Source organism: Micropterus dolomieu, linkage group LG09, assembly GCF_021292245.1.
Source record: "Micropterus dolomieu isolate WLL.071019.BEF.003 ecotype Adirondacks linkage group LG09, ASM2129224v1, whole genome shotgun sequence".
NCBI lineage: Eukaryota > Metazoa > Chordata > Actinopteri > Centrarchiformes > Centrarchidae > Micropterus > Micropterus dolomieu.
The window spans coordinates 16662094-16675774 of record NC_060158.1 but is presented as its reverse complement, the minus strand read 5'-3'; the positions used below and the strand labels follow the sequence as shown (position 1 = coordinate 16675774).

General features: G+C 40.8%; 1 protein-coding gene across 1 annotated transcript in view; it reads left to right on the top strand.

The window, feature by feature from the left end:
* Nucleotides 1-13681, top strand: part of LOC123976794 (potassium voltage-gated channel subfamily KQT member 4) — a 43388-nt gene that overhangs the window by 23699 nt on the left and 6008 nt on the right. Inside the window, exons 3-10 of the mRNA XM_046059136.1 lie at nucleotides 63-188; nucleotides 1355-1465; nucleotides 1822-1917; nucleotides 2031-2119; nucleotides 2778-2903; nucleotides 5879-6108; nucleotides 6200-6299; nucleotides 12705-12836. Coding sequence (XP_045915092.1) covers nucleotides 63-188; nucleotides 1355-1465; nucleotides 1822-1917; nucleotides 2031-2119; nucleotides 2778-2903; nucleotides 5879-6108; nucleotides 6200-6299; nucleotides 12705-12836 — 1010 coding nt within the window. The remainder of the gene's footprint in view (nucleotides 1-62; nucleotides 189-1354; nucleotides 1466-1821; nucleotides 1918-2030; nucleotides 2120-2777; nucleotides 2904-5878; nucleotides 6109-6199; nucleotides 6300-12704; nucleotides 12837-13681) is intronic.

Sequence of the window (13681 nt, the reverse complement as noted above, 5' to 3'; positions counted from 1 at the left end):
GATGCTGTTGCTGCTGCTGCTGACAGGTGTGATTGATACATCCTCTCCTGTTTCTCTCTCAGGAGTTGATCACAGCCTGGTACATAGGTTTCCTGGTCCTTATCTTTGCCTCTTTCCTGGTCTACCTGGCAGAGAAAGACATCAACTCAGACTTCAACACCTATGCAGACTCCCTCTGGTGGGGGACTGTGAGTACTACACAATTCACACAGGCACACAGGATCACTGTGGCTGAAGAAATAATATTTTACTTTGTCATCAAAATATTCTCATTAACAAAGAGAGAGATATAAAACAAGAGGGTAATGGGCAATGCAAACATAAAGAGGTGCATAATAGGCAAAAGACCTTTGGGAAAGTGTTTGTTTTTCAGTTTTGAGATATAAGGTTTATGATGTCCGTTCAGGGGGATTGCCATGTGTCAACAGTAGAGTGTTGTTCAGTTCTTGTTGTCAAGCTTTCCAGATTTACTACAAACATATATATTCAGCAGAATAATATATACCAAAGTAATTACACATAGATATCAGCAGTAACCTAGGATTTTAAGAAACCAGGGAACGCCCAAAGATTGTTTTCTGAGCAGCAGCAAATCCATAAATTGCTTAAACTTCAGATTGATATGAGAATCATGAAGGAGTGACAGGTCAAGGAGTAGGAGTAAAGAATTTTTTTAACGAGATCAGCTAATGCTTATTTAAAGTAACACAATTTTAAAAAGATTGATGACATGTGGACACTCAAGTTAACAAAGATTCCTATAGAATTAATATGACACAAATGACAGGTGTAAATCAGTTGTAGTTTCTTACAAAATATTTTCTAGGGAGTAGTGTATGTTCTGTGAATAACTTTAACTGGTGTTCTAGGTTTTTAGATATGGAACAGATTTCAAAGTCTGACAATGTTGGCCTCCACTCAGACAAAGTTTGTTCCCTCAACCCCCCTTTACTTGCTTAGTTTTGCTCATTTCCTGGATGCCTATGGGATCGTGATATGTAATTTGATCCCATAGACACAATTGAGCCAAAATAGCCTAATAAAGCTGTTTTCAGACTTCAGACTACACTAAATACATGAAAACAAGCAAAATCCCCCCAGACTACTGTACCTCTGAACTCTCTTTAACCAAATCACACACATTTATGATATTCTATGTGATCTCCTTCTGATAACTAATGTAATATTTTTTTAATACCATTCACTAAACCTGTTGGAGCCCCTAACTTTTAAAGTAAACACTCCTAAGAGAAAGCAGGTCTTGTGTCTCAGTGCAGTGTGTCAGCCCATTGCAGTTTACATTTTGTTATTATGTTGTGTGTATGAGATCATCTATACTTTTTCACCCCCTCAGATAACTCTAACCACTATTGGCTATGGTGATAAGACCCCTCGCACCTGGCAGGGACGGCTCCTAGCTGCCGGCTTCGCTCTTCTGGGAGTCTCCTTCTTTGCCCTGCCTGCTGTAAGTCTCATATATATTCACATCTATATATTTATATATTTTAAGGTAACAAAGCCTTGAAATAACGTTGTATAAAGAAAAATAAGGTTGTATAACGAAAAGACAGTTTGTAGTCACTTCAAGCTATACAGAGAGAATGTAACAGATAATTAAAAGTATATTAGAATATGGTAACATATAACATAAATTAAGTAAAATCAAACAATATACACAGTTATGTATATACATATATACATAGGCTACACGTAGTACACCCAGTGCCTATTTTTGAATTTGCGAGCACTAACTAAATTTAGTGGGTCTTCTCTCCCGCTGTTAGTTGCACTCCTGACTTTGATTTGACCTCTGACCCTCAGGGAATTCTGGGCTCGGGCTTTGCTTTGAAGGTTCAGGAGCAGCACCGGCAGAAGCACTTTGAGAAGAGGAGGATGCCTGCTGCCAACCTGATACAGGTAATGGCCACAGTGAAAGGCGTTTAGGCTGTTTAATACATTCACATTCAAGTGCAGAGTCAGGTTAACTCTCACTTTGTGTTTCAGTGTTGTGCATTTGTGTCTTTCTTTAGGCTGCGTGGCGTCTCTACTCTACAGATGCTAAGCACTCCTATCTAACAGCTACATGGTACTTCTATGACAGCATGTTGCCTTCATTCAGGTAGGAACTCCCATCAGGCTACGTAGATTCAGCTATCAGAAATCTGTGGTTGTCTTTGGTCATTTGTTTGTAAGAAATGCAGACAGAGATTTGAGAGTTGTGTCACAAAATAGTGAGTTGTGTACAGTGTTTAGTTTTATATTTGTGTAGTCCCTGCCCATACATTTGTATTATCATGCGAGAACACAGCACATACTGTATCACAAATGCTACTTTTTGTCCATCAAGAACCCTTTTCAGTTAAGGTCTGTGGTGGTTTAAGCAAAAAGGAATGGTGCTTACTCTCATTTTAAAATGAATAATTTAAATTAAATTTGGGCCCAACCTTTTCAAATGCTTCTGCCACCACTATTCTATTTTGTCCTACGCAGTGGTTTCTTATACTTTGCATTTACGTATTAATTTGACTAATTTGTATTTGCTTAAAAGGAGGGGAGCATGAGAAACACAAATAGAAATGTCATCAAGCCAAAACTTTCATTTTGCAATATCTTAAATTAAAATGCTCACATGTCGTTTCTCTCAAGAATCCCTCTTCTTTTGAGTATTTGGACCATAAGTTTGGCCTTTTTGTCAGTTGTTCATATTTTGTTATTTTTTTGATCATTTTTCATTTTCTATTTTTTTTGTTTGTTTATTTGTGCACGTGGCGTGTCAGAGAACTGACGCTACTGTTCAGTCACCTCCAGCGACAGCGTAACACCAAGAAGGTTCTCCACAACTCCTACCACACGCTGCTGTCTGGGCTTCGGCCCTACAGCGCCCCCTACCTGTCTGGGGACAGGTACGCACCCCGCCACCTCTCACAGCCTCACAGTGCATCCAGACAGGTGGCCCAATTTCTACCTACACTCATGCTCACACCCACCCACCCACACACACACACACACACACATACACACACACACACAATGAAAACAGTACCAACAGGGACCTATAGAAGAAAATCAGGGTTGACTGCTTCTGGCGCTCTGCATGGGTGTGTTGTGTATCTAACAATGTTTCACTAATGCTGATCTGAGACCACTGTGTTGCAGGCCCCCCCTTCTTCTCTGCATCTTTGTCTGCTTAGCTCATACTCTAGCTCATCTCCACTGCCTCCTGCTGTTCACTTACTGGTTGCCTCTTCCTGTCTTCCTCTTTCTTTCCCTTTATTTCCATCGTATCTTTTCCATGCCACCCATCCTCCATCCTTCATCCGTTCTCAGGAAGGCAGAAGTTCCATGCAGGTTTGTTCTTCAAGTCAAGAGCTGTGCTTGTTCATTAGAGGGTATTCACAGTTAGAGCGGATTTGTTGTATTCGATTCAACATAAATCTTAAACAAATGGCAGGGCAATAAAGGGACTCATGGTATTGCATGCATTAGATGACAGAAGCACATTAGTGAATGAATTACTGGATAATTCAAGTTTTGCTGGTAGAAATGTCTTCGATTTGAGGAGCTGCTCTCACACCATGATGTTTAATGGGCTATCTTGATGAATATACTCAGGTGAAACATTACCTACTACCTTTGCATGATCCTTCAAACCGACCTCCTCACTTCTCACTGAGTGCGTCTCTATAATCCAAAACTGCCTCTCAGAAGTATGTTTTCCAGCTTTCCAGGTAAGGCAACAAGATCAGGAAAGGAAAGGGCTATTTGGACTATTGAGATGTCACACCTCACCCTCCCCCGCCGTCTCAACCTCTCTCCATGGTTTTTCACGGGTTCACCATGTACCCAGGTTGTGTCCCAGAACTTCTCGTCCTCCCTCACCCCACCCGTCCCTTCTTCCACTCCTCTCTTCCCCTCACCCTCTCTCCCTCTGCCTTGTGTGTCTCCTCAGTCAGCTCCTTTCTAAAAAACGGGGTCTCTTCCGGATTCACGCTGGCCGCAAGCAGAGGTATCCATGGCAACAAGCCTGTGCACGGGGCACGCTAGAACGTCATCTGATCAATAACATCACTCCTTCTCCTCGTTTAACTCGCACACCTTGCACACCTTGCACACCTTGCACACCTTGCCTGAAACACTCAAAAATTTGTGGACTGGTGCGGCAGCCTGCTAAATGTTTAAGCATGTTAAAGCATCAAACCATTCACAGCTTGTGAGTTTCATAAAGAAGATTTAGATAAATTAAATACCCTGTCGAAGCAGATATTTGTCTTATTTTCAACCATATCCTGCACCAATTAAATACTTAAACAGGCACTATACTCTGGTCCACAAATGCTTGAGTGAATTCTTCACTGACAAGACATGCTCTTGTTTCCAGCTCAGTCTTATGTGCTTGAGAAACTGGGGCTGATTTTGCTCGTTTGGCTTGAACATCATGATAAGCCATATGTTGAAAACACAACAGTCCTCGATGGTTTATGACAATATGACGAAAATGCTTTTTTAGTTGACATCTAAAATCTTTCATCAGACGTCTCTGATGAAATGAGGAGATAAAATATCCACTCAAAAATAAGTGACAACTTTTCCAAAATTGGAGCTGAATTCAAAAGAATTGACCTGCTCTTGACTTGTTTTCAATTCAGTTTGCTTGGCTTATTTAAAGCATCTTCTTAGAGAAAAGGTTTAAATGATTCAGCATGCTTTCCTTTTTCCGATTAGTCATATAACCTTTGTACAAAATCAGTGTGTTTGTGCTGTATTTTTAAAAGGTTTTTAAGTGCTAAAATGTTTCTGTTTGCATGCAATATTCTTCCAATGTTTTGGAACGATTCAGTGAAGTTTATGGTCCTGGATGCATCCAAATCATTTACTTCCCTTCCCGACAGCATGCAAAGGCCTTTCACTCTATTTTCCCCATTCTCTTCACTCTACCTGAAGCATTTCAGCTTCCTTGTATGAAATGCTGTTTACACCAACATCCCTTAACTATTTAAATTTTAATTTAAATGGCCGGCCATAACACACGCACAACAAAGAGTATATCATCGTTCCAAAAAAAAAATAGTAAAAGAGTGAACTGGGGCTGGAATTGCTCTGTGGTGCATGATGTTTGCATTGCCTCATGGATCCGTGACAGTATGTAACATGTAAGTGGCTACAGAGAAGCAGTGGTCTCAAGAGCATGCTATCACAGCAGCGTTAGGAGTCAGTCTGTCGGAGAGAATGGCCGCCAAATGGCTTTCCTCCTGTAAATAGATGGCCTCACATACTGGCCTGCCTTGGGTTGTGGTGAGTTGTATAGAGTACTTTGAAGCCAATATTTTGATGCTTATTCACTCCGTTGAAGGGATTAAGGAAGCGTGTCTTTATTCTGATGGTGGGTGGAACATTTTCTGCCGTCCCAGCACTACTGCAAGTCTTGAATCAGGTTTCAGTCTTGATTTCGCTGAATCAGGTGCTATGATAGGCACATTAAAAAAGCAAATCCTCAGGGCAGAATCAGTTTTTAGCAATATTGAGTGGGTCCCTGCGGTCAGTCTGCCGCCGTGATAAGTCAGCTAGTCTGTCCTTGCCTGAGACAAAATGTAAATGTCTGTTTATGTCCCTGTTTTGTCTGTTTGTTGGGGAGTCTCTGTGATGATTGTTACAAAAGTCAGAGGCCATATTTTCTGTGTTAATTCACTATTACTAACAAACTCTTTTCTAACAAACTCAGGCTGCCCTTCTGCTGCTGCCCTAAACTCCCCGGATAACACAGCTTAGCTTTCCATTAAGGTCAAAGGCATGGACATTGTGATGATTGAGAAAAACCCCGTCATGATCCAAAGGGAATACTGTGCGTGCAGATATTTGACTTTTTTATCTTGATTGTCAGCGGTAAAATGGGCTTCCGGGATCGGATCAGGATGAACAATTCCCGATCATCCCAAAACATTCGGAACAAGGCATCGCCGCTGCCTCCGGGCTCCAACGTCCGCCACTCTCCCAGCCAGGAGAATGTCCCTGAAGCCACCAGCCCGGGGAAGGTCCAGAAGAGCTGGAGCTTCAATGACCGCACACGCTTTCGCACCTCCCTTCGCCTCAAACCACGTCCACCCGCTGATGGTAGGCAACTCACACATATCCAAACACTTTTCACTCACACTCAAAAGGATCATTTCTGCATAATAATATATCTTCCTCTGTTTTGGCTCAGTGGAGGGGGTTGGGGAGGACAGCGTGGAAGACAAACCATATTGTGACGTGGCCATGGAGGACGTAATCCCAGCAGTAAAGACACTCATACGGGCTGTCAGGTGAGACCTCCCATCAACAGTACATTAGTCATACCTACAGTAGAGATCGTTTTATTGTAGAGAAGCTGTACACATATGGTGGTCCTTCTTTAACCCTGTAATGGTCCTACCCAGTAAAAGCAATGGAAAAATAATTTTTAGTTCCTTTGGGCACTAACAATAACTTTTCTTCCCCCAACTGAGCCTCTACCAAACATTTGACATGTCCATCTACAGTAATAAGTATAACAAAAAAACTGAGTTATTGTGCTTAAATTAATCTTTGATAATCCATTATTACCGATACTATAAGTTTCACCCTGGATATACTTCATCAGTGAATTTATTTTCATTGCAAACATCAGGTAAATGATAATGATATAATATTTTTTAATAAATGATCAATGAAATAACATTATTGTATTCACAGTATTTTATTATCAGAAATGTTACATTACTTTAACCATCCTATTTAGCATTTATACGCAGTATATATTAACCTTTAATAAAATCTAACATACTATAATGCAGTAATATAAGTGTTAATTAATGTATATCCTAAGAACTATTACTCCTCCTGTGGTGGATGCAGGTGTATAAATATCAAATGATTAAGTAAACAGTTTACAGTAATAATAGTAATATGTAATATGTCTTCATAGGAGCAGTTGCAATTGCTAGTTATTTACAAATACTATACATTACTAACACTTAAAATGTCTTTTTATTTTTTGTTATTAGCCATTTAATACATGTTTGTAAAGTGTTGCTAAATGCGGAGGTTAAAGTGTTACCTGCTTGGTTAAAACATTGTCTGCATCTTTACCATTACAGCAATGGACATCTTTACCAATTAGTAGAAAATGTTATCACAAAGTCACCAGCCTTTTCTTGGGATTTGGATTCACATGACTATGTCCAATTAGCTCTTTGCAATCGACCTGCATTAAAATCCTCCATAAACAAGCCACAAACCAAGAATGATGGTTCTGCCTCCTGAAAAGGTCTCGTGTATTTTTTTGTACCTAACATACTTAAGTGCTCAAGATGGTGCAATCAGGTTGAGTTAAATATAACACTTTTCAAAATGTGCTCTGCCAAATAATAGAGGGTACCATTAAAGGGTTCAAGGTGTATTCAAATATGAATTGGTCAGCTTGTGTTTCCGGGTAACAAGGCTCCGTAAGGTGTAAGGTGGAGCTGCTGTGCCTCTGGTCATTGATAGAATAAGGTCACTTTGGTCAGACTAACAAACTATGCAAGTGTTTTCAACCACAGGCCCCTCTCATGGTATTTACAGGCCACATTAATGGTGAACGTGCTGCTCCAAAGAAGAAGTAGTAGAAATGTTCACTTAGGAGAGGTAACTGAACCCTCCTGCAGGCAGGGTTAGTTCCCCCCGTATGACCTTGTCACTCAGGAAGCCCTGCTTATTCAGGCAGGTCATGTGCAAGGTGGCGTGATAGGATGGCCTATTGCAGGCACACTCTTTATACACAATTACCATACAGATGGATCACAGTACATTATGACTGTACAGAGGCAAACTATATTGTTGTAAGACAAGGACAATTGTAACAATTAATTAAAAGCATTGCTAATACTCTTTGCTGCCATTGTGTTATCTCTTCCTGTAATCGACTATAAGCTTTGATGTAATGTTAGTAGTAGTAGTATATCAGTGGTGGATGTCCTTGCACAATATATGCGTAGGCACTTTAATTGAATGGTCACGGCCTTCTTCAGCTTACAGTCATGAAGAAAGGCAACAACACTGTACATGTAAACAGTGTGTGTGAAGAAATACTCTGTTGGTTAACCTATACCACAATTATGATAATTAGTAATTAATCATGGTTACGAACAATATCTTGAATGCAAACACATACGTGCACAACCTCCCCCAAGCATGCACATATACACACACACACACACACTCACACAGTAACTGTGTAGTTTTTCACTGATGGTGGCAGAAAAAAACTACAATTGCTAGCAAACATCTGGTGTTGGGGCCAGGCTGGTCTCCAGAGAGGCTTGATGAAAGCGGATTATATAGACTCTTTCTGGTCCCTGATGTCAGCGCTGTTCCCTCACAGCATTTCTCATGCTAGCGTGACGCCTTCCGTGTGGTTTCCACATGCACTCAGTGAAGCTCTTGAGAGAAGTGGGAACGTGCCTGGAAATAAAAGGTGTGTTGGGCATCCTGGTGGCCTAGTTGTTAAGATGCATACTACATAATCACACAGTCCTGTTTGGTTTCATACGATGACTGAGTTGTAGTCTTGCTTCTCATGTTTCCTGTCTGTATTATACTATACATAAATGTTTTAAGAGCATACGTTTTCACTAGAGTCCCTAAAAAGCCACACATTTTCTAATTAAGCTCAAATGGTTCGGTGTAACAAACCATATGGCACGTCACGTTAGTGTTTCTTATAGATATATAATATCTGGCTTAAAGGTTGGAGATATGTAAATACACTATCTAATTAAATCACTGTGAAGGTGGTGGAGGTCTTAGATTACCAGTAGTAGTCATAACCAGTCAGTTGATGGGAATAAGTAAGTAAGTGAGATACATAGAAGGTCGTCAATAATGTAAAAAAACACATATATAAGAAAAACAAACAAAATCAGACTTTTTGCATAATATATATGCGTTGGCTCCCAACTGGGAGTATGTCCTCATCTAACCCCTAAATGAGCTTTACAACCTCACACCTAACCTTAATAGACTTAACTTTTCTTACAGCTCCAGAGGCACATTTTATAATGAATCCCACATATCATTATGCTTAATACCACATACAACGTCAAATACATACTACAGCAAGAAAAAGAGGGAAGGAGAGAAAGCAAAACAAACAAATGTTTAAATAAACAAAAATTTAATAAATGAAAAAAGAATAGTAACAATAATAATATAATAAAAACAATATTAATAGTCAGAAGAGAATTGTTTCTGGTGGGTTGTTGCATAAAGGCCACATCAAATGGGCTTTTAGGATTAACTTGGATAAGAAATTTAAACTAAATTACAAACTAAGCTTTACTCTATTGGGCACCATCTTATTTGTGGTCTTTTTGTATAAGATTGTTTGGGCCTTCTTTCTTATTTATCATTTAGAGTGTCAAAAAAGAAAGCAATGCTGGCCATCTCTATTATAAATGACCTAGATTAAAACCCCTATTATTTCAAACAAAGAGAGAAAGCCGGACAAAAATGTGAAATGTATGATGAGGAATTTGGCATCTGGTATTAATAATAATTATAAAAGCAGAGTTTACATATAAACATCAGGTTTGGTTTTGATATTGTTTTACAACCCAAACCATCATTGTCACAATCTATCCATATTATGATTAACCTTAGGCAAGTTAACATAGAGTACTTATCTGTCAGCCGTACAGTTCTGATCTGGAAGAAGGTGCTGTCTTTGGCAGCGACTGGGTCGTTGGGTGTTTTGTATCCATGTGGAGTCCTAAGGCTTGCATCCAGAATTTTGTGTCTTGACAGCAGTGCAGGAGCTCTTTTACTTCCTTAAAATGTCTCTGTTTTTCACCTTGGAGGGAGGCAGATCTTGCGGATTTTACCATTGTAGGTTAGTAGACTCTTATTGCAATAATTTAAAATTACATAGTCACCTGGTAGAACCTGTGTTGACTGAAGGTTTCTTCTTTGCTGATGTACAGCAGGTAGATTTTTTCTGGTCTTGGGATTCAGCATGATATATTATTGTTTGATACTGTTACACCACTGATAGGGTATTATATGATGTTTCCTTGAGTTTGCACTTGACTCAGCACATTACTCTAACCTCAGCTGCTCTCCTGCAGACAATAGAAGAGTGGGAGTTCCTATAGATGCAGGTGCAGGTGTGTAAAAAGCAGGTGCCTCACTGTGTTAACACACACACAAACACACACACATACGCATGCAGCATCTTAGCGAGGTTCATGATTGATGTCTGTGAAACTCAGAATTCTGCAGAAGACCTTAGTGCTGAGACTTCACTTTTGAGAGATACATGTGGTTTATCAGTGCCTGGCTGCCTGAATAAATGTGTATGGTGTTCTGTTTATGTACGGAGGGATAGGTAGAGGGAGCAAGAGGAGAAGAACAACAGAGGACGATGGGAAAACAAATGCCTGATATCTGTGCCCTCTCTACTGTGACTGTCCTCGTGCACAAATCCAATACTGCACAAAACACACCATTTCTGCACGTTTGCAGTCTTGGATGAAGCTCCTACTTTATTAAATAAATGGTTCGGACAAACTTAGTATTTATAACTATTTCATCTTTTGTCATCATCATCATTTTTTGTGGCATTTCAGCTGTTATATTTTTGAACCTGTATAATGTTTACGCAGGGCATTTCTCTGTGAGAATGATTGAATGCACGCACAGTAGCTTGTGTGTTTTGTTCACTTAGCGGGCAGGTAGTCTAATCTGGTGACGAATCAGACTTGCCCCTGCAGTGGCTCACGCTGGTTGGCCCACCTAGTATTCGTGTCAGCATAACAGTCATTTTTAAGTCACAGATTAAACCTTGCCATTGGAGAGTGTCAGGGATCCACCTTTGCTGACTTGCAAAAATATTTGGACTAGCAATGTAAGCATTTTGGGGCACATAAGACACTTCCTGTCCCTCCAATAATCGCTGTGTTTTTACATCTCAAGGAAGGTATGATATCTTTCAGTGAGCTGTGCCAGTTGCACTCTACCACTGCCGGTGATGGTTGCACTATAGCTGTAAGTTTTCTGTGCGGAGTGGGGGGCCACACTCATACCTGGCCATGTATTATGAGAGCTATTTTATCGACATAGAAAGAGAGTCAGCATTTTGAAGAAACCCTTGGAGGATCCATATCAAAAGCCCCCGCTCCCGTTTTCCCAACCTTTTCTTTTACCCACACCTGAGACCCATCCTGGCAAAAACAAATCTGCATCTACCTGCAAAATAAGAAAAGATTGCCTGCAAAAATACCCCAAATGCAGGAGTCATCAAGAAACAGAGTGCTGCGTGAGGGGGAAGTGTGCGCTTACGGCACCAGCTGTAGACCACCGCTCCTCCTCCTCTCGCTCCTCTTCCCCTTACCTCACATCTTCTCTTCTTCTTTGTTGCAGCACAGGTCACTACACAAAGCTGTGCACTGTATGTGGCTGCTGTAAATGCAAGCGCTGCAGACCTCAACAAAGGTTACGGTGGTTATTTCAGAAGCTGACCCCGTCTCAAGTTCAGGTCACACTTGCTCCTGCTTAACCCATGTGTGCGTGGTTGCGCTAGTGTGTACATACATCTGACCATGAGTGTGTGTAGGTGTATGCATTTGTGGCATTATAATTTTGTTTTTGTGTGTAAGGTTGTGTTGCATAGTGTGTGTGTGTGTGACATCTCAGAACAGCTGAGTGTTTCTGATCTTCCGCTTCTCAGACCTTTGATGTGATTTCTTTTCTTCCTCCTGTGAAGGCAAATGGGAGTATTATAGTGGATTTAGTCGTCTGCTTGTGTGAGATAGGATTCCCTCATAAAAAAATAAATCTCTCCCCGCTGGCTCTCCCTCGCTCTCTCCCACTGCTTTGTCTCTCCCAGCTTGACTTTGTAGCGCAATCCATCACAGGGTGAAATGACAGCTTGAGTGTGTATATTTTGTCTCGCTTACATTTGATGTTTCTGGACCTTCTGTGGGCCAACATCTTGGAGCTGCCTGTCATAAGGAGTTGAATGAACCACCCAAAACAGAAAGCCAGGCGCGTGCACACACACACACACACACACACATGCTTAAACTTTCCTCCACTCCCTTCCCACCATCTCTTGCACATCCTCCACTCCCTCCAACTTGACATCCTACGGGACTGATAACAGAGGATGTTGTCACTGATGGGTTCTCTGTGTGCAGAAGTGCTGGGTCAACATTCCTTGGTGTGATTCCACCACATTGGGATGTGGTTGGTGATGATGAGCTGTGTGCACTGGGAGTGGGAGCAGCTGTACTCCACCAGTTGCACCAACATGGCTGTCACACTGACAAAAGGGGAGAAACAGGGGAAAGCTCTATAGAGGTGTGTGTGTGTTACCCATTACTATCTGCAGATTGTTGCTAATTGCTGAAACAGCAAGTACTGATAAGCAAAAGCAAAGTCTCTGTGAGATGTTGTCATCATCACAATATATCCGCTTGGCTTAGTCGGGGGGGCTTACTCTGCTCTCTTTATGAGGCTGTTTATGAATGATAAGGTCACACTGACTGTAATTAATCTTGTTATTCTCAAGGTCTCCCGCATAGTTTGATAGCTGTCCTGCCCCTGCATTTTTCCAAAGGTTTACTGTATGTCCATATGTGTGGATGTGCGGTGTAAGTCTCTTTAAAGGTGCTCAGAGGAGTGATAACAGTGAGTCCGGTGTGTTTGTGTAGGATCTTGAAGTTCCTTGTGGCCAAGAGGAAGTTTAAGGAGACGCTGCGTCCATATGATGTGAAGGACGTCATAGAGCAGTACTCTGCTGGACACCTGGATATGCTGGGCCGTATCAAGAGCCTACAGATGCGGTAGGTTTCATGCATGTAACCACTACTGCTCTGTTGCTTGAAAATTGCATTGTTGAAGAAAAATTTCTTCTTCTTCTTCTAAACAATTTGTACCAATGAAAAGTGTAATGTGTAAGATAAACCAAAAAGTAGTACTAATAGTAGTCGACTGGTTTATTAGAAGTAAAAAAAGAAATTTGGACAAATGGAGGCTTACACGTATTATTTAGCATAAGAGCTGACAGAGCGTGCCGGCTACCTTGTGCTTCTCCTGCGCCCTTGGAAAAGGAAGGGTGACGGTTATGGTGCATTAACGTGGTATCGGAATAATCTAAATATTTTTTTCCTCCTTAAATCCTTAATTGCAAAAAAGAGAAATAAAGTGTATATGGGACATAAAGAAGTATACAGAACTTTGAATTGTGCAAAATCGCGTATTGCATATACATATTTTGCAAACTTGTAATATGGTTATAACGGTTAGTTTGCTGTCCATGTAGAGTGAACTAGATGTCTGCGGGTTGTTTATGCTCTGATAATGCTAATCCAACACATCTTTGTAGCAGCGTCCATGTTGATTCCTAATTCTGACTTAAGAGCACATGAACACACACTGAAGTCGGAAGAATGACTTCACAACTCGGGAAATGGGACCATCCAAAGAGCATGTGAATGCACCGTGAGCCACTGGTTGCAATTCGCAACGCTCACCACTAGATGCCACTAAAACTTACACACTGAACCTTTAAAACATTCAAAATATGAACTAACAGGTGTTAGAAGTGACTGAAAAAGTATCTGTTCTGTCATGTCACAGTGTATTGTGTTGCAGAGATATCTACTGAAGTTAGCTAACCAGCTACCCC